The sequence below is a fragment of the Papio anubis genome, chromosome 8 (genome assembly GCF_008728515.1).
Source record: "Papio anubis isolate 15944 chromosome 8, Panubis1.0, whole genome shotgun sequence".
In the NCBI taxonomy this organism is placed as follows: Eukaryota; Metazoa; Chordata; class Mammalia; order Primates; family Cercopithecidae; genus Papio; species Papio anubis.
In genome coordinates this window covers 135,927,206-135,954,243 of record NC_044983.1, presented here as the reverse complement: position 1 = coordinate 135,954,243, position 27,038 = coordinate 135,927,206, and the positions used below count along the sequence as shown (strand labels likewise).

At 39.6% G+C, this 27,038-nt stretch overlaps 1 protein-coding gene across 45 annotated transcripts in view; it reads left to right on the top strand.

Moving 5' to 3' along the window:
• The window catches only part of PTK2 (protein tyrosine kinase 2), a 322,010-nt gene that overhangs the window by 199,075 nt on the left and 95,897 nt on the right, over nt 1–27,038 (top strand). For 16 of the 45 annotated variants that reach the window (XM_017962371.2, XM_021942917.1, XM_021942935.1 and 13 more), the window contains 7 exons: nt 1,261–1,344; nt 2,467–2,484; nt 8,099–8,155; nt 9,996–10,016; nt 11,124–11,221; nt 20,666–20,750; nt 26,118–26,218. In XM_017962371.2, the coding sequence (XP_017817860.1) occupies nt 1,261–1,344; nt 2,467–2,484; nt 8,099–8,155; nt 9,996–10,016; nt 11,124–11,221; nt 20,666–20,750; nt 26,118–26,218 (464 nt within the window). Of the gene's footprint in view, nt 1–1,260; nt 1,345–2,466; nt 2,485–8,098; nt 8,156–9,995; nt 10,017–11,123; nt 11,222–20,665; nt 20,751–20,992; nt 21,074–24,192; nt 24,216–26,117; nt 26,219–27,038 lie in introns of all 45 variants that reach the window. The other 29 variants (XM_021942938.1, XM_021942931.1, XM_003903198.4 and 26 more) reach the window with 6 other exon arrangements.

Below are 27,038 nucleotides of genomic sequence, written 5' to 3'. Positions count from 1 at the left end.
CAAGGTGGGCAGATCACCTGAGGTCAGGAGTTTGAATCCAGCCTGGCCAACATGGTGAAACTCCGACTCTACTAAAAAAAAAAAAAAAAAAAAAAAAAAATTAGCTGGGCGTGGTGGCAAGGTGCCTGTAATCCCAGCTACTCGGGAGGCTGAGGCAGGAGAATCCCTTGAACCCGGAGGCAGAGGTTGCAGTGAGCTGAGATTGCGCCATTCCACTCCAGCTTGGGGGATAAGAGCGAGACTTCTTCTCAAAAACAAACAAACAAACAAAAAATGTTAATAGGATCAAAGCATGCCGTTTGAAAAATATTACTGAAGTGTACATTTCTGTTCTCATTTCTGTTCCTAATGTGTTGACAATGTCAATAAGATTGTTACCATCTTGGTGGGCAAACATTCCTGACCCTTGTTCTTGGGTCCATACTTCTGATCTTTCTTTATGATACCCTGTGAGTATGCAGTTAAATGTTGATGTTACCTGTGTCTGTCATATGTTAATGACTGCTGCGTCTTAAAGGGCTACATCCCTGCGTCCCTGGCTTTGACTTCACTTTCACACTTGTGCACTATTGCTATTACCATACTGCAATTGCTGCTTGTTTTCTCATTTTGCTATATGCTTCTGGAGAGCTGAGATGTGTCTTATTGATCCAGCTTTTTGACTCTAAAATGAGCTTTGAGTACGTGAATGAGTGAGCAAATGAATCAATATTGCTAGTAGAGGTTTTGCAATTTATGTTTTCAAAGATCCTCATCACCGGTTTTTATGTTAAGGTAATTTATGTAAAGTATATAACTCAAGAGCTGTGAGTGTCTTTGATAATAATTTGGGGAAAGTTGTTCGTAAAACTGTTTCACAAATGAAGAACTGCTATTTTTCTGCTATTTTTTTTCTTTATGGTTGAATGTGTTCACAAGAGTCTTGAATTATTTATTGATCTTTGTTTTTTCCTTTAAATGTTGTCATTTGAAAAAATATCTGAATGTTCAATTGGCTGGCTCTACAGGGCTGGGAGAGTCTTAAGTCTTGTTTCTGTATCAAGTGCTAATCTACAGGAAATTAAATTTTAAAATATTAGTATGTTTTTTAAAACTCAAGTCAATCATAGTAGGAAATAAGGCATGCCAATGGTCAAAATAAAAGCATTGCAATTTTGTATCTGTTTTTATAGATAAGCCTTTAAATGTAACAAAAGTTGTCTTTTGTATTGAAATAATTTGTTTCTATTTTTCTCTTTCCCCTCTTGCCTCTTTATAAAGGAGTCAGTCACTGCCAACATAAAGTTAAGAAAGCTAGGCGCTTTCTCCCTTTGGTCTTCTGTTCCCATGATCCTCCTTCTACGGGTACTGCACTCATATTTGCACAGGCTCTCCTATTAACCAGAGCACTCCAGAGAAACTAACTCTAACTTGATGCTTATAGATTATCCTGAACAGATCGTAGCTTTATCGAATATTAGTGTATGTGCTGTTCATTGTTCAGAAGCAATAACGGGGTTGGGGTGGGGGCAAGGTTTTATGTCTGACCATCTTTGGGTTACTCTCGTGAAGAGAAGATTTTTTGTTTGCCTGTTTGCTGGTTTTTAAATGCATGACAGGGCAAGAAGTTGTTTCTCAGTTTCATTTGTGCTGTTTGAGTGTTTTCCCACAGAGGTCAGCAGGATCACACTTTTTGCATTATGGATTTCCTAATATAGCATGCAACTGAATGAAGGAGAATGGTCATAGTGACTCCCTAGTTGTCTGCTTTTCATGCTTTGGGGACAGATACTTAGGGCTGCTGCATAGTAGAGACAGCTATACCATTTGGAGCATTTTCTAGAAAAGCAAAGATTGTTTACAATAATTGAAACAGTAATTTCTCCAAACTATTCAAAACAAAATTTCTTCCGTGCAAACTTAAATGGTAACCTTTGTTGTCAGCAGAGCTTCAAGTACCGCACTCCCCACAGTTTATAGTAGTGGGCTTGGCCTGTGTCTACCTTGTAATATTTAAATCCCACTGGCTCATTGGAATGGGCTTGCTAAGGGGTTATTCCCTTCTTATAACTAAACATACAGATTAATAACTAGCTTATTTGCATTTTTATCTGAGGGGACACAAGTTCCCTTTGAGGAAGGTAGAAACCATTTTTAAAATTTAATTGTAAGAGGCAGTCAAATTAACTTTGCTTAGTGTGGCAGAATCCAGTTTACACTCTAATACTTTAGCTGTGTAACTTCATGTAATACAATGACAGCTTTAAACTTGGCATTATGCCCTCAGATTCAAGTAAACATACTACCACTACAATCCTTCTTTATCTTTTGAATTAAACCCTGGGGGGTAATTTTTTTTATTTTTCTTACACTTTGGTTTACTTGTCATTTTAATAGTGTTTTCCCCTCTCTTCCCTCTTCTCCTTCCTATGTCTCCCTCCCTCTGTTCCCTACTTCCCTTTCTTTGCATGCCACCTGGATCTGCAGATGAAATTAGTGGGGACGGTAATATTTATTTTCACATTTGTGTTATTGCGATGATAATTATTTATGGAAATAAATATAGTTTAGTATTTAATGAAAGGCAAAATGTGCTTTTGATCGAACAGAACCAAGTACAAAATGGTATGCAAAAATGATATTTTAAAAATTGCTTAGGGCTTTGGCATGGAAAGGATAACTATCAATTTCTTAATCACATTTTAGTGTTAAATTTGAGTTGTATGTATTCCTAGTAAATTTTCTAGATTTCATTATTAAAACTTTTCTGAGAGTTCTTAAAAAATGTCAAAAGCAAAATTAGTAACACTTGAAAGCCATAAATGGTAGAGGTCCATACACTCTGTTTCACAAGTATAGTATCTACATGATAATTCTTAGTTTGGGAATGAGATAGTAGAAAGGAAAGAATGAAAAATGATTTTAAAGACTCACAGAAACTAACAGAATTAGGGAAATAACAGCAATAATGATAACTGGTTTTTCAAACAGTTGATAGCACTTAAGGTAGAAATTTAAAAGTTTAAAATCACATACTATGTCTTACGTTTCCCATCTACTTGATATACTGCTTGCATGAAACTAAACTCCTTTATACTAAAAGAGTAAGATTTTATAAAGTAAAATTAAGAAGGAATTGTGGCCGGGTGTGGTGGCTCATGCCTGTAATCCCAGCACTTTGGGAGGCCGAGGTGGGCAGATCACCTGAGGTCAGGAGTTCGAGACCAGCCTGACCAACGTGGTGAAACCCCGTCTCTGCTACAAACACAAAAAATTAGCCGGGTGTGGTGGGACGTGCCTGTAGTCCCAGCTACTCAGGAGACTGAGGCAGGAGAATGGCGTGAACCCAGGAGGTGGAGCTTGCAGTGAGCCAAGATCGTGCCACTGCACCCCAGCCTGGGCGACAGAGCAAGACTCTGTCTCAAAAAAAAAAAAAAAAAAGAAGAAAAAGAAAGAAAAGAAGGAATTATGTTTTTTTCCTCCTGATTAAATGAAAGAATGCTTTTACTGATGATTTCACCTATGTTCATTTTTGTAATAGGATAGAGATATTGATAACTTGAGTATAACGAGCTAAGCAATTTCAGTAAAAGGTCTTAAAAGTGCATGTTCTTTACAGGATTTGAAGTCAGAGATTTGAGCTTCATTTTTAGACTGATTCTGTGATAATAAATTAGCAGCTGCAATTCATCAAGAGCTTTCTGCACATGACACTTTACTGACTTGATTTCTCATTCTCACAGCAGTCATTCAGAATATCACTGGGTATTGTCCTCACTGTTTTGCAGGTGAGGAAAGTGATAATCAAAGGATTAAGAGGGACTCTAAGGCTGCTAGAGGCAAGTGGTCAGGTCTTAGGCTGCAGCCTTGCCCTTTTTCCACTGCCCCATCCAGTCAGCAACTGACTAGCTAAGGGATTACGAGCAAATTGCTTTATCTCTTGGGTCTTCATCTGGGAAAGATCTCAAGTGGTTGTTGTGAGGATTACTCTGTAAGCATCAAATTTTAGATAAATGTCTGCAAACATTTTCATGTATTTTCCCCACCTATGAATTTCTTAATACTATGAATTAGCCAGGGCAAGTGTATTTAACCCATTTTACAGGTGAATAAGCTGAGCTGTAAGGCTAGTCACTTATTCTTGGTCAGTAAGGCCCATGGACCAAATGTGGCCCATGTTTTTGTATGCTACAGTTTTTTGCCTGTGAAATAGGGATGGTGATCATAGTACAACCTCAAAGAATTTTGCTGAGGATTAAATGACAATATATGTAATTATTTACAACAGAATCTAGTATATGGTAAGCTCCCAATAATATGATTAGTGGTCAATGTCATTATTAAATATAGAATGCAGACCTAGCTTCATTTGTGCCCAGGCCTTTGAACCTGTTTCCTTTTTTCTTCTTATTTTCCTTATTTTTTGAATTAAACCTTGGGGGGTAATTTTTCTACTTTCCTTAAACTATGTTACACTAACATGTGGAGGGCCCAGAAGTTTCAGGCTGGACTCCAATTTTTTAGGGCCCTTGAGTATGTAAAAATACCTATTATACCAATGTAATACTATCTCACAATCCTAAAAGCCAGGAAAGAAAAGCAAAATACAACCACATCAATGTCAAGAATTCTTGGGAAGGCTGGGTGAAGTGCTCCTGCCTGTATTCTCAGCATTCTGGGATTACACTTGAACCCAGGAGTTCGAGACCAGCATGGGCAACATGACAAACCCCATCTCTACAGAACATATAAAAAATTAGCAGGCATGGCGGTGCATGCCTGTAGTCCCAGCTATTTGGGAGGATCACTTGAGCCCAGGAGGTGAAGGCTGCAGTGAGTCAAGATTGCACCACTGTACTCCACCCTAGGTGACAGAGCAAGACCCTGTCTTCAGAGACAACAAAAAAAGAATTCTTAGAAATATACACCAGGTATTACAATTTGAAAACTCATATATAGAAGGTTATAAACTTTTGCAGATCATATACCTGCAACATTGCTGATTTTACTCCATGAATTCTCTATTCACATTACCTCACAGTACACACACCTGCACCCCAAATATAAGTAATTCCCAGACAGCTTTGATACATCCACAAAGATTTTATATCAATTCATACAACTAAAAAAAAAAAAAAAGACGAAATTTACAGATTTTCTCTTGTGATTGTATGAATTAACTGAAATATATGCAACATGATATTTTCAACAATGTGTGCTCGCCTGATACATATTAGCCTATTTCTTTTTACTCCTTCACAATTATTTTAGAGGTTGGTATCTCTACTGAGGATTTTATAAAATGAAACAGTCCCTGAAGGACTGCTGTCAAACCAAAAAGATTGGCTGAGAGTATCAGCACATGGGAATCCTAGATCCTCAACTGCCAGGTCCTTTTCGGAGAGCCTTCAGAAGCAGCAAAACAAGAAGAGCTACTGTTGCTTGATTATCTGTTATGTGCAGGGCACATCTCCACTTTCTGTTGTGTCTCCTGTAATCCTCATAACAACCCTACAAGGTGGATGATGCTATTTTACCCACGAGGGCACAGCTGAAGTATTGCCAGGTGAAGTGACTTTCCAAAGCGCAAGCATTTTTCCCCAAATGGGCTTGTGTATTTTGTCACATGTTTTGCAGCTCTGCCATTCACTTCTGTGCTGCCTCACACAGATTAAATCCTTTGCCTCAGTTTCCTAGAGGTACAGTGTTCCTTTACTGATTGCTGCACTGCATTCATTCTTTTGGTTTAGCATGTGTTTCTTGAGAGACCTTCTCTGTGCTAGGCACTGCTTTAGCTGCTGAGGACACAGTGTTGAGCAAGATACATGAAGGTTCCACTCTGGTGTCTGTTCCATTCTGGAGAGGTGGGCATACAGTTCACAGGAAACAAAATTATATCAGTTTGTTTTAGGTAATGAGGAAAATGAGCCAGGGAACATGATTAAGAACAATGAGATGGGGGCAAATTAGTTTGAGGAGAGATCTCTGAATAGGTGGCTAAACCCAGAATTGGCTCTAGGCCAACATAAGCTTTGGTGCATGGTAAAGCCCTCAGTTGGAGGTCACTGCCACTGGTGTTAGCAGCAGCTTTATACCCTTCTTCATTAAGGCATTTTACAACCTGTCACCTGAGAGACTTGGGTTTCTGAACAGGCTTTTAATGAACCTTTTCAGCCATATGAAGCTGTGGTACTTGCGGTGACAAGTGCAAAACATTTGCTTAGTAACGCCATGAGCTACGTGCAGGGTTGTAGAGACTCTTCAGCAGTTTGGGTTACAGGGCAGCCTTGGGAAGGGAAGCAGAGGTGCAGAGTTTGAGTGGCTCTTTCTCCCAAAATCCTGCTGCAGCAGAGCCAACTCATGTGCTTTACTTCTAAAAGCACATGCTTTATATGAAAGGAAGCAGTGAGGGTGCCAGGGCTGTTGTGTGGAAAGGCAGCTTTAGTTGCATTCATTTTCTGAGGAGAGCATCACAAAATTGAGCATGTTAAACTGTGGAATCAAAAGAGAAATGATTGTGAATGGCCATTTGTGTGGCTTCTGTTGCCTTAGCTGTTAGAGTAGATTCCTCCCTCGCTTAGTCCTTTTTGTTGCAAGTGTGTTAGCAGCTTCCATCCATCCCCAAATTTTCTTTCACAGGGTCTTTTGATAAGCCATCTTACACAGAAGCAGAGCTATAGGCCTACAGATGCCAATTTACTGTTCTTAGTGTTTGCTGAAAACAGATTAAGAGGGAGAAATACAGAAATAAAAGAATGTATGATTTGGAGTCTATTAAAACTTTTTAAATATGAGTATTCTTATAAATGTAAAAGAATAATATAGATTGTCTGCCTGTCATATAGGACTTAGGAATAGTTTACAAATAATAACTGTCTTAAAGAGAATTGATTTATTGGTGTTATATTCTGCTTCCCCAACTTTTCTTTTGCTGTAATCACTTTTAATGATGATTATATAGTAAGAAGTGAATTCTTCCACTTGTAGATTTGATCTCAGTCATTACCATAGATGTGGAATGATTGATTCCCAGTGACTGTAAACCATATATATTCTCTATTTTCTTTGAATTCTATACCTTTAATATCTGAATGCAGTAATAAGGCAGCACAGAAGAAAGAACTTATAGCTTTTAGTTTCTCTGGTGTTAAACAAGGATGCTAGGTCAAAATATCAAAATAGAGCTCCTTGGAAATGATGCATCACAAAATACTGTCCCTGCTTTACTGACTCACAAGAATGGCCCAGCAGTTAAAATCCTTATACATGGAGCAGCTAAAGATTTTCCTTTTTCCAGAAAAAGAAAAAAGACAAGGCTGAAGTGATTTTTCAGTATAGTTGTTACCCACATGAATGACTGTTTTCTTCAGATGGGTATTTTTAAATTTCCCATTAATATAGTGGTGAACTTTTAAGTTGTTGTATTACCCAAAAAGAGTAGATAGATACCTTGGAACTTCTTGACATGATCTCAGAAAACCTCATTTTAATATGCTGCTTATTCTCCTTTTTTTCTTTTTAGATCTACCCTTTTGACATTAATGCCTAAAATATCTGAGTTTGGAAGTTAGGAAACAAATTCCTGTTGCATTTCTCAACCCTGAGCAAATGGAATGAATTAGCACAGTTAATCTCAAAAATTAGGCTGCCATTTATTTTCTAAAGGTTCCATTCAGATTATGCTGTCAAGTCTAATTGTTAATAAAATCAGATACTGTGTTTTGGAGATACCGGTCTTACTTGGAGAAAGCCCAGTAGACAACTGTAGTTTTAAACATGTATTTGGTGTAGTTGAGGAAGAGCTTTGCGGTTGGTAGCTTGGTTAATTTGAAGCATATACATAGTTGTTTCATGTCTTTCTTTTTTTTACAAGGGCTTTCTGTGTTAGCCCTGTTTGCTCTCCGATAAACAAGTCTGTGTATTATAACGTATTGGACAATGATGTCACTTTTATTTCCATAAATGACTCATGTGTGAGCAAAATTTGAGTAATAGTGTTTTAAGAATATTTCAGCATGGTGGAGGATTTAAGCAGATCACTTTGCCTGTTTTAATTGTATGAAATACCAGGAGGTCAGTTGTTTATCCTCTTTCAACATATTTGTTTCTTTTCCTGCAGAAACAGATGATTATGCTGAGATTATAGATGAAGAAGATACTTACACCATGCCCTCAAGTAAGTAAACTTCTGATTTTGTTCTTGCTCAGACTTGACAGATACCTCCTTGCATTTAAAAGTTACTGATACTTACTCTCTTTTTAGAGCCATTTTTAATACTTCTTGGGTGCTGAACAGAAATATTCTTTTCAACCTTTACCATTCTGTATTACTTACATATGCCCACTCAAAGGTCAGAAGCCTAAAACTCAATTGTCTGTAATAATTTTTAGTTACAGGATTTTTGTAATCTTGTTTTCTGACTCTATTGTAATAGAACCTTTATTGATTAGGGTATTTTCTGTCTGTAGAAAATTAGTATTATTGGTTAAGTATATATGTGAATGTGTGTATGTATACACACACAATATATATACACACACATATATGTATAATACACATACATACACACATGTATACCCATACATTTACACACATATATTCAAAGATTTGCAGTTTCCCCCTTGAAATTGTTTGTTCTTTGTTGCCATTGACTAACCAATACAAATAGCTTCTAACCATCGTCAGTCTGTACACCTCAGGGATGGAAAGTGTGGGGAGAGAAACAGAACTCTTAAAGGACCTTCATACAGCTTGGAAATGTCAAGATTCTGCTTCTCTCTGTGATATGCAACTTGTTGATTAAGGAAAGTCTTGAAGCCCCAGGTCTCATGTTGGAGTATGTAGTCTCCAGATCTTGAATTAGATAAGCTCTTGAAATTTCATTTGCATTAAAAAAATTATTTTTTAATTTTCTTTTCTTTCTTTTTTTTTTTTTTTTAATGTTCCACACAGTACTGGCTTGAGTTTAAAAAAAAAAAAATTAAACCTGCCTTTTAAAGAGTCTTCAGAAGTCTTAGTAGTTAATTCAAAATCTGAATGTCCTGATTTTAGTAGAGCTATATATATTTGTAAAATAAATGTTATAGGTGCCTTATTCTGTTGTATAAATGTTCTTGTAAATATTCTTATTTGAATGTTCTGTATACATTGAGGAAGCATTACCAGAATGAAGAGAAACAACCCAGTGTTGCCTTTCAAGTGCGCATTGTGCCCTGTGGACCCATGTCCCCTTTCAAGAGCTTCTTGACTAGAGAGTTATTCGAAAGAGGCCAGAGCTGAAACTTGTGTGTACATTTTGATTGCCAGTATCAGTTTGGAAAATTGTTTAAACTTAGGTTTAACTTTTTGGCATGGTGACTCACATCTGTAATCTCAGCACTTTGGGAGACAGAGGCAGGAGAATTATTTGAGTCTAAGAGTACGTTACCAGCCTGGATAACATAACAAGATACTGTCTCTACCAAAAACAAAATAAATTAGGCGGGCGTGGTAGCACGTGCTTGTTGTTTCAGCTACTCGGGAGGCTGAGGTGTGAGGATTGCTTGAGCCTGTGAGGTCGAGGCTGCAGTGAGCCCTGATTGCACCACTGCACTTGGCCTGGGCAACAGAGTGAGACCCTGTCTCAGAAAAAAAAAAAGAAAGAAAAAAAAAAATCAAAGCACTTGTTTACTTTTTTGATTAGCCATATAGTCACTTGTACATTCCTGCAGGTACTCCAGTTTTTATTTTTATATTTATTATTTATACTTGAGCAGTAAATGTCCAACATGGATTTCATCCATACCCCACAAAAATAAGTTACAGGAACTTTAAAGCATTGTTTAACTAACATTGAGTTAACTTGAAGATACTTAGTTTTTACTTGTATTTAGTTCTTTTAAATTCATATTTGTGCTTAAAATATTTTAAAAATTATTATTGAAATATTCTCTTCAAGTTTGTGTTGTTAACCTAATTGCTATTAGTTATTTCTAAGCAAGGTCTTCAATTTTTTTCTCTCTTAATTGCAATACAGAAAGCTATGGAATAGATGAAGGTAACAGGATTCCTTTAAATTAACTGCATTTGCTTGCAATTGCAACCTATGGAGTGATATGGGATGTTTCAGTTTTTGGTTAACTTATTTTTAAACTATTTGTCATTGGTTTACTCATACTGTTAAATCAATGGAACTACTAGCTAAAGTGATTTTAAAGAGGAAAATAACTATCTAAATTTTGGGTTGAATGTTCTGTATTTATAATTTGATAAACCAGGGAGAACATGTAAAAATATTTGGCTCTTGGTGTATTTCATTGGTGATTACACTACTGGAATATATATGCGATAACCTATGGAGATGAGTTTCTTACCTGAAATAAATCAAAATACAAAGTAGCTAAATGGGTTATAATTAAATCTGTTACATTCCTAATGGGCATTTTCTTTCCATGTGCCTCAAAAACCTACTGAATAATCTATTTTGTATAAATTACAATAATAATACATTAATTTGAGGCACATTGTCTCAAAAGTATAAAGTATTTATGATTATAATGTTGATATGTCCTACCTTGATTTTGAGTCATCTAATTTTGAATTAGTTTTGAGAAACTACCTCTTTAAACTCTTTTAGCTCCATGAGTAATATAGAGCTAGGATTATCATGAAGTGGAAAACTCTTAAACTTTCAAAACATAAAGTTTACTTATGACATAATTTTATGTTGCTTCCATATTTACAAACTGTAGTTATTTGTAAAATAATTGCTTTAAATAACTGTGCTTTTATAGCCTTCATATATTAATACCTAAACTAATAGTTCTTAATAATTAAGCATATAATTTAATAGTTGGAGCAATTATTTAGAAAACTATCAAATAGATATAAAATAAATCAGAAATTTAAAAACTCCTAGGAACTACATGAAAAATATCTACCTTTAGTAGAACTCATTATTTCAGTAGTTTCTAATACCATAACTAATTACGTGAATTCCTGTGAAAATATCGTTTAAGAGAATTCCACTCTGTTTAAAGCATTTTCATAGATTGATGTGCCACAGATGAAACTTTTACTATGGATGATCAAGAAATATGTCAAGTGTTAGTTCTACGTTTGGAATATTTTACTTAAGTATTAATATGTGAATTATGTTTTACAGCCAGGGATTATGAGATTCAAAGAGAAAGAATAGAACTTGGACGATGTATTGGAGAAGGCCAATTTGGAGATGTACATCAAGGCATTTATATGAGTCCAGTAAGTCTTTTAAGACTACCAAACAACTAGATTAATTTTGACTATTTAAGTTTAAATTGCTTTTGTTTGTCTTTATGAGTCCTTAGTTCTTCTAGGTATTAATATTTACAGGTGTCTTTTATAAAGCTCTTCATAAATGTCAACTTATACTTGGCATAGTCAGAAACCAAAAAGTGGCAACAATAGCTCCTACAAGGCTGGGCCTTTTATTCATTTTACTCTTTCAGCCTTTGTCATCGGTAATAGTTTTTATAGGTGACTGTTCTTTGGATGGAATTAGCAAATCAGACGAGAGTCAGAAACAGTCAGTATACCTAGTTTACCCACATTTTTGAGAAAGGAACGTTGATTTGCCCCAGTTTACCCTCCAAAAGAGATCAATAAATTTTAAAAACGATTGCTTTAGGCTGGGCGTGGTGGTTCACGCCTGTAATCCCAGCACTTTGGGAGGCTGAGGCGGGCAGATCACGAGGTCAGGAGATCGAGACCATCCTGGCGAACACAGTGAAACCCAGTCTCCACTGAAAATAGAAAAAAAATAGCCGGGAGCAGTGGCGGGCGCCTGTAGTCCCAGCTTCTAGGGAGGCTGAGGCAGGAGAATGGCATTAACCCGGGAGGTGGCGGAGCTTGCAGTGAGTGGAGATGGCGCCACTGCACTCCAGCCTAGGTGATGGAGCGAGACTCCGTCCCAAAAAAAAAGAAGAAAAAAAGATTGCTTTAATAATAGCTTGATGGAGGTATCATTTGCTTACTATGAAGTTCACTCTTTTAAAGTTCACTCTTTTAAAGCTTTTCAGTGTATTCACAGAGTTGTGCAGCTATCCCCACAGTCAATTGGAACATTTTCTTCACCTCAGAAACTTTATACCCATTAGTAGTTAATTCCCATTCCGCCCTTCCCCAGCCTCTGGCAGCCACTCATTCACTTTCTGTCTCTATAGATTTGTATATTCTGGACATTTTGTATAAATGAAACTATGGGTTTTTTATTATTGGCTTCTTTCACTTAGCATAATGTTTTTAAGGTTCATCCGTGTTGCAGTATTTGTCAGTACTTCATTCCTTTTTATTGCCAAATACTCTTTTGTATAGATATATACCACCTTTTGTTTATCTCCATCCACTGTTGGATAAATAGTTTGGTTGTTTCATATTTCAGGTTCATTGAAATGTTTCTGTGAACATTCATATATGAGTTTTTCCGTGGAAATATATATATAATATATGTAATATAGATATTATATATAATATATGTAATATAGATATTATATATAATAAGATATGTAATATATTATATGTATTATCTATATAATATATATTTTTGGTGAGACGGAGTCTTGCTCTGTCGTCAGGCTGAATGAAGTGGTGTGTTCTCGGCTCACTGCAACCTCCACCTTCTGGGTTCAAATGATTCTCCTGCCTCAGCCTCCTGAGCAGCTGGGACTACAGGCATGCACCACCACGCCCAGCTAATTTTTGTATTTTTAGTAGAGATGGTGTTTCACCATGTTGGCCAGGATGGTCTCGATCTCTTGGCCCCATGATCCGCCTGCCTCGGCCTCCCAAAGTGCTGGGATTACAGGTGTGAGCCATCGTGCCTGGCCCTGGATATATGTTTTTAGTTCTCTTTTGTATATGCCTGTCAGTGGAATTGCTTCATCATATGGTAACTATTGTTTAACTCTGTGTGTGTGTTTGTATGTGTGTGTGTATGTGTGTGTGTGTAAGAGAGATAGACAGACAGACAGGATCTTGCTCTGTCAGTCAGGCTGAAGTGCAGTGACGCAATCATGGCTCACCGTGGTCTCAAGTTTCTGGACTCAAGTTGTCCTCCCTTGTAACTAGGACTACAGGCAAGCGCCACCACACGTAGCTAATTTAATTTTTTTTTGTAGAGACAGCGTCTCTCTACATTTCCCAAGCTAGTCTCCAACTTCTGGATTGCAGGCATGAGCCACTGAGCCAGCCAACTTTTTCTTCCTTTCTTTCTTTCTTTTTTTTTTTTAGGACAGGGTCTTACTCTGTCACCAAGGGAGTACAGTGGTACAATCATGGCTTTCTGCAGCCTCAACCTCCCAGACTCAAGTGGTCCTCCCACCTACCAAGTAGCTGGGACTACAAGTGTGTGCCATCATTCCCAGCTAATTATTATTTTTTTTTTTAGAGACAGGGTCCCATGGTGTTGCCCAGGCTGGAATGTTTAACTTTTCGATGAACTGCCAAAATGATTTCCAACACAGCTGTACCATTTTATATTACTAGCAGCAGTGTATAAGAGTGCAAATCTCCACGTCTTCACCAACATTTGTTATTGCATGTCTTTTTAAATTAGATTGGTGATTTTTTAAATAACATTTTAGACTAATAGTACAGTCATGTGCCATGTGTAATGATGGGGATACTTTCTGACAAATGCATCTTTAGGCGATTTCATGATTGTGCAAACATTACATTGTATACTTATGCAAACTTAGATGGTCTAGCCTGCTACACGTCTAGGCTATATAATATAGCCTGTTGCTCCTAGGCTACAAACTTGTACGGCATGTTACTGTGCTGAATACTGTGGGCAGTTGTAGCATGTGGTATTCGTATATCTAAATATAGAAAATACTGTAAAAATACGGTATAAAGTATAAAATAATGGTACACTCATATAGGGCACTTACCATGATTGGAGCTTGCAGGACTAGGAGTTACTCTGGGTGAGTTGGTGAGTGAATGTGAAGGCCTAGATTATTACTGTACACTACTATAGGCTATAAACACTACACTTTGGCTACATTAAATTTATCTTAAAAACTCTTATTAAATTAACCTTAGCTTATTGTAACCTTTTTACATCATGAACCTTTTAAGCTTTTTTCTATTTAAATTTTTTAAACTTTTTTCTTAACTAAGATACAAACACATACAGTAGGCTAGGCCTACACAGAGCCGAGATCATCCCCATCACTGTCTTCAGCCTCCACACCTTGTCGCACCAGAAGATCCTCAGTGGCAATAATGTGCATGGAGATGTCATCTCCTAGGGTAGCAATACCTCCTTCTGGATACCTGCAAAAGGCCCTGCTTGAGGCTGTTTTACAGTTAACTACTTCTTGTTTTGTTTTGTTTTATAAGTAGAAGGGGCTGGTGTGGTGGCTCATGACTGTAATCTCAGCACTTTGAAGACTGAGGCAGGAAGATGACTCGAACCCGGGAGTTCAAGACCATCCTGGGCAACTAAGACAGACCCTGTCTCAAACAAAAATTTGAAAATTAACCTGGCCTTGTGGCGCACACCTGTAGTCTCAACGACTTGGGAGGCTGAGGGAAGATCACTTGAGTCCAGGAGGTCAAGGCTGCAGTAAGTCTTGTTCACACCACTGCACTCCAGCCTGGACAAGACAGTGAGACTCTGCCTCTAAAAAATAAATAAGTAGGAGTACACTCTAAGATAACAATTAAAAGTGTAGTATATTAGAGAAAAAGAAAAAGTATAGTAAATACACAAACCTGTAACGTAGTCATTTATTATCATCATGTATTAATCACTATACATAATTTATGTACTGTTGTATGACTGGCGGTACAGTAAGTTTGTTTACACCAGCATCACCATGATCACATAAGAAATTTGATTTCTATGATGTCACTAGGCAGTAGGAATTTTTCAGCTTCTTTATACTCTTATGAGACCACTGTGGTATATGTGGTCCATCATTGACCAAAATGTTACTTTGTGGCACATGACAGACATGCTTGCTCAAGAAACTGTCTTTGAACTAGGATAGTAGCAGGTGAACAGAGATGGCTCTAATAAAGTTACAATAACAGGGAAAATTAACTCTTATTTTATACCCCTGCTTGGAAACTACAAATGGCCATTTTTTTCCTCAGTGACTCCATGTTTACCCATTTTTAAGTGTCCTTTACATGTGTACTAGTGATGCTCTGAGCATTACTTTTATAACCCAAAAGTTATAAAAGGTTTTTATCAGAAGTAACAGATAATTGCCACCAATAAACTAACCAAATTAGTTCAGTGTTTTAAAGTTCAGTTTTGAAAGCCTTTACTCTTGTTCTTATATCAAATTGTATGATTTATTATGTATTTTAGCTGTTTTTACTCCTTCAATTTTTTTAAACTATGGGGTATTATCTATATTCCACATTCTCTTAACTCTGCACTTAGAGGCAAAGTGGAGTAGAAGGAGCAATGGATCCAAATTTAGTGGGAAAAACAACAACAAGCAAATTTAGATCTGGCTCTGCCTCAGTTTGAGAAGCGGGGAGATAAGGTGACTGCATTACTGGAATTTAACTAAATTATCTCTGAGCTTCCTATAATCTCTACAATTCCTGATAGGTAAGCATTCTAAAGTTCCCAGAGTACCATGAGTTACACACAGCTGATAGCAGGATAAGTGGACTGTATTTCATTCACTTTTAAAATACGTAATCCATTTTAGTTGTGAAAATACAAGATGATTTTTTAAAATAGCCATAATCTAAATTTATTTATTTATTTATTTGAGACAGAGTCTCGCTCTATCACCCAGGCTGGAGTGCAGTGACGCGATCACGGCTCACTGCAAGCTCTGCCTCCCGAGTAGCTGGGACTACAGGTGCCCACCACCACGCCCAGCTAATTTTTTGTATTTTTAGTAGAGACGAGGTTTCAACAGGTTAGCCAGGATGGTCTCGATCTCCTGACCTTGTGATCCACCCAAAGTGCTGCGATTACAGGTGTGAGCTACCACGCCCAGCCTTGTTTTGTTTTGTTTTGTTTTGTTTTGTTTTGTTTTGAGACAGAGTTTCGCTCTTGTTGCCCAGGCTGGAGTGCAGTGGTGCAATTTCAGCTCACTGCAACCTCTGCCTCCCGAGTTCAAGCGATTCTCCTGCCTCAGCCTCCCAAGTAGCTGGGATTACAGGCATACACCACCACACTGGGCTATTTTTGTATTTTTAGTAGAGATGGAGTTTCTCCATGTTCTTCAGGCTGGTCTTGAACTCCCGACCTCAGGTGACCCACCGCGCTCGGCCGATAATCTAATGTTTACTGAATGTTTGTTGAATGAATTCCAGTCCCTGAGGATTCACATTTTGTTAAATATCTTTTTCTTTTTCTTTTTTCTTTTTTTTTTTTTTTGAGACGGAGCCTTGCGCTGTTGCCCAGACTGGAGTGCAGTGGTGTGATCTCTGATCACTACAACCTCCGCCTCCCAGGTTCAAGTGATTCTCCTGCCTCAGCCTCCCGAGTAGCTGGTATTACAGGCACACACCATCACACCCAGCTAGTTTTTGTATTTTTAGTAGAGATGGGGTTTCACCATGTTGCTAGGCTGGTCTCGAACTCCTGACTTCAAGTGACCCACCTGCCTCAGCCTCCCAGTGTGCTGGGATTACAGATGTGAGCCACCATGCCCGGCCTGTTAAATACCTTTCTTGTGTATATTGTATATGTTTGTTTTGTTTTTAATGTGGGAGTCTAATTTTATAGTGCAAAGCAGTCTGTTCATTTCTGTAAGTTTCTATTTTAAATCCTTTTTCTAGAACATACTCTTTAGTATTCTATAAAATCAAATAATATTTTATCAAGCATTCTTGATAACTGTTCAAAATGTAACTTGGCATAAATTTCATGGGCAAGGACCTACCATTGGGTACTTTCAGATTCAGTTAATTATTTCAGCAATTTTGTAACCATTGTCTGCTCTGTGACAGCTACTGTTTCTAGATGGTGCAGGGGGGATATAACTTAATTCTACCCGAGGCACAAGTTGACAGGCAAAAAAGACATACACTAAATCCCAAGAGGGTCTGAGAAAAACAATGCATGGACAAGGCGAGGTCAAGATGCTGTTCCACATGGGATGGTCAGAAAGACATTCTGACAAGATGTGTTAGCAGAGCTTTGCAGTAAGACAGGGAGTGGAGCATGAGCATTCTCATGGGGAAGCCTGTTCTAGGCAGAAGGAACAGCCAGTGCCAAGGCCATGAGGCAGGGCAGGACAGGACACCACCAGGAGGCCCGTGTGACGGCAGAGTAGAGGGATAGGAAACAAGGGGAAGGCAAAAGGAAACCTTTTGGAGGCTAGGAGAGCCACCAGGGGGCATGTGTGGGGCTGTGTGAACCTTGAGGGTAAGAATTTTGACCTTCATTCTGAGAGTCAGTAAACATGAAGTTTATCTGATTGGCACATATTTTTTTCTTTATTAGGCAAGGTTATCAGGCTTGTATTTTCTTTTCTTCAGGCACCTGCTGATCACTTGCACATTCTCTCATTATTATTCCCAGCCTTAAAATTCATTATTAAATCTAATTTTCTCTTAATTCATTCTAGAATAGCTTTTTTCTAGATTTATTTGTTAAGATATTTTAAATGTCTACTAGATGTTATTGATTCAGAGCCTAATCATGGATCTCTTGTCTAGGCATAGTGGTCACAGGGTGCTACTTTCATTGAACAATGAAAAACTTCTCTCTTCCTTAAATATTGCCTATATTTTACAGAATATTTTAAAAATCTATTTCGAGTAATTACAGATTAGTAACTTTTTAGTTTTTAGAAAAAAGCCTTTGCACATGTTCTGGTCTTACTTACTTTGAACTGACCCGTTCTCCAGCAGTCTGATCTCTGTAACTGGCCCTTCTGACAGTTGAGCATTCCCCATACCTCTGCTGTCCGCTTTAGCGGCTGCTAGCCGCATGTCCTATTCACCAAACTGATGGCTGAGCCTCTTGATCTGCTCGTATGTGGCGTTTTGTGTATTTGCCAGCTATGGAATCTTATGCTTAGCATTCATTGGAAACCCTAGGTCTTTAAAGAGCAGTATTTTGTTTACATTTCCTTAGACTGTCTTAATAAAGCACCATATTTACTGAGTATTTGATTAGTTGACAGGATTGATGATGGTTTTATGGTCTTATGGAAGATTTTGTTGCTCTGATCATCTATAGAATGGGCATTTTCTGTCAGTTATACAGTATACCAACCATACGATTTTCTCGTATACCTGTTACTTGCCGCCAGCCCCATATTTAGCTGGAAAAATAATTCATGGTCATGGTCCTAAAGAAGTGTACAGTCTAATTAAGGAAGACAAGACTAACTCATTCAAAGCAAAGTGGTTATATTTTAGCACAGATATGGTTACTGATTCTAAGGTTGTAAACTCAAACATTTAGTAGATAGATATTCTGAGCTCTTGTTCACATTCTGTGTGAGCCAACTACTCTGTCCTCCAAGGGCCATGTCACCATTACCACCTGAACCCCTTCCTTGAGGCATCTGGCACATGGGCATGCCTCCTCCGGAGGTGAAGAAAGGGACTGCAGTCCCTGAGCCGATGAGGCAGTTCTCTTACCATTCAAATTTCTCTTGTTTGAAAATGTTTTATTTCCTGGAAACATATAGTATACAACTAGTGTGAAGTCTAAAATAAATAAAGGTACTTAAGGTATTTTGAAAATATGCGACAGCTAATTTGTTAAAGAAAACACAATTTAAGGTATTTTTAAAATATGACACATGTAACTTATTAATGAACATCTGCATTTAAAAGAAAGATATTAATAACATTAATTCTACAATTCTTTTTTTTTTTTTTTTTTTTTTTTTTGAGACGGAGTCTCGCTCTGTCGCCCAGGCTGGAGTGCAGTGGCCGGATCTCAGCTCACTGCAAGCTCCGCCTCCTGGGTTCACGCCATTCTCCTGCCTCAGCCTCCCGAGTAGCTGGGACTACAGGCGCCCGCCACCGCGCCCGGCTAGTTTTTTTTGTATTTTTTAGTAGAGACGGGGTTTCACCGTGTTAGCCAGGATGGTCTCGATCTCCTGACCTCGTGATCCACCCGTCTCGGCCTCCCAAAGTGCTGGGATTACAGGCTTGAGCCACCGCGCCCGGCAATTCTACAATTCTTTACTGAGCATATAATATGCATCAGCTATACTAATGGGGATTTTTTGACACAGAGGACAGGCAAGTTACCTGCTGTCTTGAAACTTACATTTTAGTGATGGAGAATAGACAGTAGTTACGTAAATGACAATATTATCTCTGTGTTATATATAATTACAATATATAAAATGATGTTAAAGACAGTAATAAATGTACATAATGACTTTTTGGCTTTCAGAGCAACACATTTTCTTGGTTTGTCTCCTACCTTCCTGGTCATCCCTTCTTAGTCTCCTTTGACATTTTCCGCTTTTCTCCCTGACCTCTTCATGTTGAAGAGCTTCAAAGCACAGTTCTTGGACCTCTCTCATCCCTCTTGGTGATTTCGTCCAGTCAGATGAGCTAGGCTACTTCTGGATTTCTATGTCCAGTTCAGATTTCTCTCTTGAACGCCAGTCGCAGTATCCTACTGGTCACTTCACCTGTGTGACTTGGCTGTCTTACTGACATCTCAAGCTTATTACATCCCAAGCCGAGCTTCTGATCTTCCCCTTCCATCTTGTCAGTTTTCCTGGTCAAAAACCTGAAGTTGACTCTCTCACACCTGCATCATGAACCACCTTTGCCCTAGCTTCAGAGTATAGCCAGAATCTCAGCCCTTCTCTCCACCTCCACTGCTACCATGTTTGTCCAAGCCACCATCACCTGTCACCTGGGGTACTCTGGTAGCCACCCATAGAACTCCCTGTATCTCTAAACTTGCCTCTCTGCAGCCATTTCTCAGTACCACAGCAGAATGGTCCTTCAAAATTTTGGGTCAGGCCATGGTACTCCAATGTCCAAACCCTACCTTGGCTCTCCATTTCACTTGAGTAAAAGCCACATCTTTCTATTGGCCTTGAAGACCCTGTGTGGTCTGGCCCCTTTGTTCCTCTCTGACTCTGTTATCTTCACCCTCCTACCTTCCACCCTCTGTGCCAGCCTCACTGGCTTGCTCATGTCCCTTAAGCACACTATGCACTATTCCCTGCTGTTCCTTAGCCAGCTCCCTCTCCTCCCTCCTTCAGTTTTTTGCTCTTGTCTCATCTGCTCAGTGAGGTGCACCTTATACAGCAGCCTCCATCCCTGTCTCCATATCCTGATCTGCTCTCTCCCTTTTCTGTAACGCAGTTGCCTTCTAACATACTATGTAATTAATTCCTTATTTATTCTCTGTGTTCCTCACTGGAGTGTAAGCTTGACAGGTACAGGGACTGCTGCCTCTGCTGTTCACCAGTGTATCCCAAGCACTTATAATAGTACCAGCCACATGGTGTATCTTCAATGCATGTTTGTAGATGAATGAATAAATGAATTGCTGTAATGTTTCACATGCATGACCGTTTTTCTCAGGAGATTTTATACTGTTTTTAAGTATTCCTCTCATTCTTGAGATTTTGCCTTTCTGATTCTGTGTGGTCCATAACCCACATAGTTGCAAAACAGACAGCTTTTCATGAATCGATTAATATAGCAAACCTTTTTGCATGTGTGTGTGATTCTATAATTTCCCTAACACAGGAGAATCCAGCTTTGGCGGTTGCAATTAAAACATGTAAAAACTGTACTTCGGACAGCGTGAGAGAGAAATTTCTTCAAGAAGCCTGTAAGTTTCTAGAAATTTCTGTGGAACTCCATTTGATTTTCTATCTGTGAAATCCAAACTGTATCTAAAGAAATAAGAAAAATGATGTTTTGACTTTTAGGAGACAACTATGTTTATTATTTTGCCTTGCAAATTAATGTCTAAATTTGTATAAGCACCTATCTACAGATTTTTCCAGGTAAACCATCATGTTTTATGTATAAAGGTAGATTGATGTACATTTCCTTTATACTTTGGTACTTATGCCATTACACATCTTTGCACTGGAATTGGTGCAGATATATAAGCGATCCTAATCTTGATGCTGCCCAGACTCTGGGAATGTAGAGGTGAGCATGACACACGCAGTCCCTGCCCTGATGGAGCTCATAGACTAGTGAAGGAATAGGGCTCTATGACCATTCCCCTTGTCCTGCTACAAAATCAGAACAAATCACCCAGGCCAGGTGCGGTGGCTCACGCCTGTAATCCCAGCACTTAGGGAGGCCAAGGCAGGAAGATCATCTGAGGTCAGAAGTTCGAGACCAGCCTGGCCAACATGGTGAAACGGTCTTTACTAAAATTACAAAAAATTAGTGTGTGTGGTGGCATGCAGCTGTAGTCCAGCTACTCAGGAGACTGAGGCAGGAGAATAGCTTGAACCCCAGAGAGGGAGGTTGCAGTGAGGCGAGATAGCAACACTGCACTCCAGCTTGGGCAATAGAGCAAACTCTGCCTCAAAAAAAAAAAAAGAAGGAAAGAAAGGAAAAGAACAAATCTCCCAAAAAGAGGCCAGGTGTGGTGGCTCACGCCTGTAATCCCAGTACTTTGGGAGGCCGAGGTGAGAGGATTACTCGAGCCCAGGAGTTTGAGACCAGCCTGGGCAACATGGTGAAACCCCGTCTCTATGAAAAAATTTAAAAATTAAAAAAATTAGCTGGGCAAGTTGGCACATGCCTGTAGTCCCAGCTGCTTAGGAAACTGAGATGGGAAGATCACTTGAGCCTGGGAGGCCCGTGTCGCAGTGAGCTAAGATCGCGCCATTGCACTCCAGCCTAAGTGACTGAATGAGACCCTATCTCCAAAAAACAAAACAAGAGAAAACTTCATACAAGAAGAGACCTCAGCAAAGGACTCTTCTGATGGCTTCCCAGGTAACTTTAGCTAGAAACAGTTATCTTTTTTTTTTGAGGCAGGGTCTCTCTCGGGTCTCGCTGTGTCACCTTCTGGACTCAAGGGATCCTCTCATCTCAGGGCTGCAGATACCTGGCACTACAGATGCACGCCACCATATCCAGCTAATTTTTTTTTTTTTTTTTTTTTTTTGGAGAGATGGGTTTTTGCTGTTTCCCAGGATGTTCTAAAGTTCTAGGCTCTGCCTGCATCAGCCTCCCAGGGAGCTGGGATTACAGGCATGAGCCACTGTGCCCAGCCCTTAAAAATAATTTTCTCCACCTCCATTCCTCCGACTCTTGGTTTGTGCCTCCTCTGAAGAAGCTAGCTTGAGTGAGCTCTGCATGAATAGGTCTTCTTTCCCAAATGTAAGCTCTTCAAGAGCAAGGATCTTGTACACATCAAGCTCTTCCTTACCTGCCCTCAAGCGATGATTTTCCTCTTCCTCCTTTCCTATGGTTTGCCTCTTGTCATGCTTCAGGCCCCAGCTTAAACATTACCTCCAATAGAGAACCTTTTTCTGACCACCATATTTAAGTCTTCCCTTAGTATTTTTTGTCACACAAGACTACGATATTTTTCTTCCTAATGATTCCTAATTAAAGCTACATTGTTTACAAATGATTATTGTCTGTCTCTTCCTCTTGTCCTCTAAGGCCTTAAGCTCCCTGGGGGTAAAGACCATGTTTGTTTTGCTCACCACTCCATACTCAGTGCCCTGTACAGTGCTTGACACCTAGAGAACACCTGGTAGATGTTTGTCATTCTGGTGTCCTTCATTATGTGTGCATCAAATGAATGCCTTCTGCTTTCCGTTGTAAATATTTACCACATAACAGTCCAATAAATTATAATTCATAGAGTAAGCCATGTGGTGACTACATTAATTAAGTCTCAGTACATCCTTAATCCTATTCCTAAATCTTTGACTTAAGATACAAGAGAAGGCCTGGCCAGTGACTTCTGTCTTGACTAGTTCATTTCTACATAGCACCTAGGCCAAGAAAACAGACCACATCAGTCATCATCACCCAACACCATGTCTGCCTTACCTTTGCTGGTATTCTTGTGCATTTTATATTTTCAAAAATGCAAATTTTAAAAATTGGTTATCTCTTCCTAAAATTCTGAACAATTACTGTGTTGTGATTTTGTAGGACTTTGGAATTGTCATTACAAAAATCAGTTACATCGTTTTATAGGAGTAATCAAGTCGGGCTAATGTTTTTGTCTTCGAGAGGGTTACTCAGCAGTTATTTCAGGGAAATATGATAGATGCACTGTCTCTAAACTTCTGTAGGGCTTTACCAGGCTATGTATAAGAGAGAAAATATGGCCTCGATCAGGAATAGTTAAACTTTTTCTTTAAAGGGCCATGTAGTACATATTTTAGGTTCTGCAGATCATGCAGCCTCTGTCCCAAGTATTCAGCTCTGTCATTGTACATCCATAGACAGGACAGAAAAGAATGAACAAGAATATGTTCCAGTAAAACTTTATTTACAAAAGCAGATGGCAGCCCCTGGGCCTTAGCTTTCTGCCCCAGATTGGTATATAATAAGGTAAACTATTCTATGTGTTGATTTTTAGTTCAGTTTGGATAGAGTTTCCTAGTGGCCACAAGACTCTTAGCCTTGTGCTGGTTTGTATTTCTAATAATTACTTCTGAGGAAATATGAAAGGCTTGATAATTATATGTGAGAATAATGTAAAACCAAATGTTAAATAGTTACTTATATTAAATTGAAAGTAGAGTTGTAGTAAATATGCTGGGTGCCTGAATATTTATCCAGAAATATCACGGTATAAGCAATGAACTGAATGTGTCAAGGTGAGATTTAATTATATGTTTTGGATTATGTGCTGGGTGTTTACATTATATGGGTTTTTGTTGGTGGTGTTTGTTGAAAAAAACTGCCAGGTCCTGTTCTTGGAATATGAGGGAAAATTTGTAAAACACATAAGTGAGCTAGATAGAACACCCACTAATATTGTTTTGCCCATTTCAAAGTCTTGTACAATTTTTCCTCACAATGATCAATACCAGCTGCTCTGTAACACGTTGGCAATATTACATGTTGATCATATTTTTAAAATTACTTCTGTTATTCTAATTTCCTTGCTTGGCATCAGAATTATTTTTCCCCATTTTTATAGTCGTGAAATCAGGTGTTTTTGGACCCACTGGACCACGTCACCTTCAAAATCACTTCCAGTTTTGAGATCCTATAGTTCTGTGAATTCTGTCCTGTGTCTTACTAATCCTAGGATACTGTGCAAGTAACCTTAGCCCTGACATTAGAAATTATAAATGCATACACCTTAACATACATGTCCACACACAGATGTGTATGTCTCTATGCAGTGCCCTCTTGGTCATCTTGGCTCAATTAGGCAGTCAAACTCATGTTACTGCCATAGGCCACATTTGGCATCAGACACTCCTGAGAGTACTACATAAACAAAGTATGCCAGAAAGGCAGCAGCTGGCATTTCTCTCATGTGAAAGTCCTCACGGCTGTCCTGGAAACTTTTTTTTTTTTTTTTTAAGACGGAATCTCAGTCTCTCGCCCAGGCTGGATGGAATGCAGTGGCACAATCCCGGCTCACTGCAATATCTACCTCCCAGGCTCAAGTGAGTCTCCTGCCTCAGCCTCCTGAGTAGCTGGGGCTACAGGCACACACCACCACACCCAGCTAATTTTGTATTTTTAGTAAAAATGGGGTTTCACCGTGTTGGCCAGGCTGGTCTCAAACTCCTGACCTCAGGTGATCCGCCCACCTTGGCCTGACAAAGTGCTGGGATTACAGGCGTGAGCCACCATGCCCAGCGGAAAATCTTTTTTAGGGCCCTGAAAGCAACCATTTAAATTTAAGAGGACAAGACCACAGTGGTGGATGCAGGAACAATTTATGTCCAAGATAGAAATCTTTCGTGAGTGCCCATGGGTTGTGGTTCCAGGATCTTGCAAGGAACACACCCAGTTACCATAGTCTCCACACTCAGGGCAGCTTCTAGCTACAGCTTTCCCGCCCGTCCATTTCCTTCCTTTCATTCCAGTCCGTGTTCACTGTCATTCCACCCATTTCTAAGTCTACTTCAGATCTATTCCACCATCGTCCTCCTTCTTCCTCTTCCTCCTCCTCCTTCCTTCCTCCATCCATCCTCCCTTCCTCTTTCCTTCCTCCTTCTCCCCTTCCTCCTTCTCCCTTCCTTCCTTCCTTCCTCCTTTCTTCCTCCTTCCTTTTCCTCCCCTTCCTCTTCCTCCTCTTCCTTCTTCCTCCCCTTCTTTCTCTTCTCCTTCCTTTTCCTCCCCTTCCTCCTCCTCCTTCCTCCTCCTCCCCTTCCCTCCTCCTCCCTTCCTCCCTCCTCCCTTCCTTCTCCTCCCTTCCTCCTCCTTCCTTCCTTCTCCTTCCCTTCCTTCTCTTCCTCCTTCTCTTTCCTCCTCCCGGCACCATCACTCCTCCCCCCTCCTCTTCCCTCCTTCCTCCCCTTCCCCCCTCCTTTTCCTCCTTCCTCCCCCTTCTCTTCCCCTCCTCTTCTTCCTCCTCCTCCTTCCCCTCCTCTTCCCTCCTTCCTCTTCCCCCTCTTCCTCCCCTCCTCTTCCCCTATTCCTCCTCTTCCCCTCCTTCCTCCTCCTCCTCCTCTTCCTCCTCCTCCTTCCTTCATTCTTCTTCTTCCCCCTGCCATATATGCAGAAGGAAAGAGGAGTTTTTCTTAACAGTGGTTATCTTACACCTCAATAGTAGGACATACCTTTTTGTGCCAATTTATGCCCATTTTTGAGCTGAACTGACCTGTGGAATTGAGTTTAAAGTTCCCCTATTGCCAGCCTTATGTCTTAATTGAATTAGTCTTCAGGAAAGCTGAAAAGAGTTTTCAGAAGTATAACTAGGCCGGGCGCGGTGGCTCACGCCTGTAATCCCAGCACTTTGGGAGGCCAAGGTGGGTGGATCATGAGGTCAAGAGATCGAGACCATCCTGGCCAACATGGTGAAACCCCATCTCTACTAAAAATACAAAAAATTAGCTGGGCATGGTAGCGGGCGCCTGTAGTCCCAGCTACTCAGGAGGCTGAGGCAGGAGAATCACTTGAACCCAGGAGGCGGAGGTTGCAATGAGCCAAGATTGAGCCACTGCACTCCAGCCTGATGACAGAGCGAGACTCCATCTAAAAAAAAAAAAGAATAACTATGGAGAACTTTTTTCCCTAGTAACAATGCGTCAGTTTGACCATCCTCATATTGTGAAGCTGATTGGAGTCATCACAGAGAATCCTGTCTGGATAATCATGGAGCTGTGCACACTTGGAGAGGTACTGTGATCCCCAAACCTTACCTTCTGGACTCAGTGTTTGATATCTTTTGCTTAAGAAAGGGAAATATAAACAGTTTATATCTTGGATTTTCAGGAGAGTTCTGATTTAGGATGTGTCTCGTGTGCGTGTGAAGAGACCACCAAATAGGCTTTGTGTGAGCAACAAGGCTGTTTATTTCACCTGGGTGCAGGCGGGCTGAGTCCAAAAAGAGAGTCAGCAAAGGGTGGTGGGATTATCATTAGTTCTTACAGGTTTTGGGATAGGTGGTGGAGTTAAGAGCAATGTTTTGGGGACCGGGGGTGGATCTCACAAAGTACATTCTCAAGGGTGGGGAGAATTACAAAGAACCTTCTTAAGGGTAGGGGAGATTTTAAAGAACCTTCTTAAGGGCGGAGGACATTACAAAGTACATTGATCAGTTAGGATGGGGCAGAAACAAATCACAATGGTGGAATGTCATCAGTTAAGGTTATTTTCACTTCTTTTGTGGATCTTCAGTTGCTTCAGGCCATCTGGATGTATACGTGCAGGTCACTGGGGATATGATGGCTTAGCTTGGGCTCAGAGGCCTGACATTCCTGTTTTCATATATTAATAAGAAAATAGAACAGTGGTAAAGTGTTGGGGCGGCGAAAATTTTTGGGGGTGGTATGGAGAGATAATGGGCGATGTTTCTCAGGGCTGCTTCGAGTGGAATTAGGGGCAGCGTGGGAACCTACAGTGGGAGAGATTCAACTGAAGAAAGATTTTGGGGTAAGGGGTGACATTGTTGGGTTGTTAGAAGGAGCGTTTGTCGTGTAGAATTATTGGTGATGGC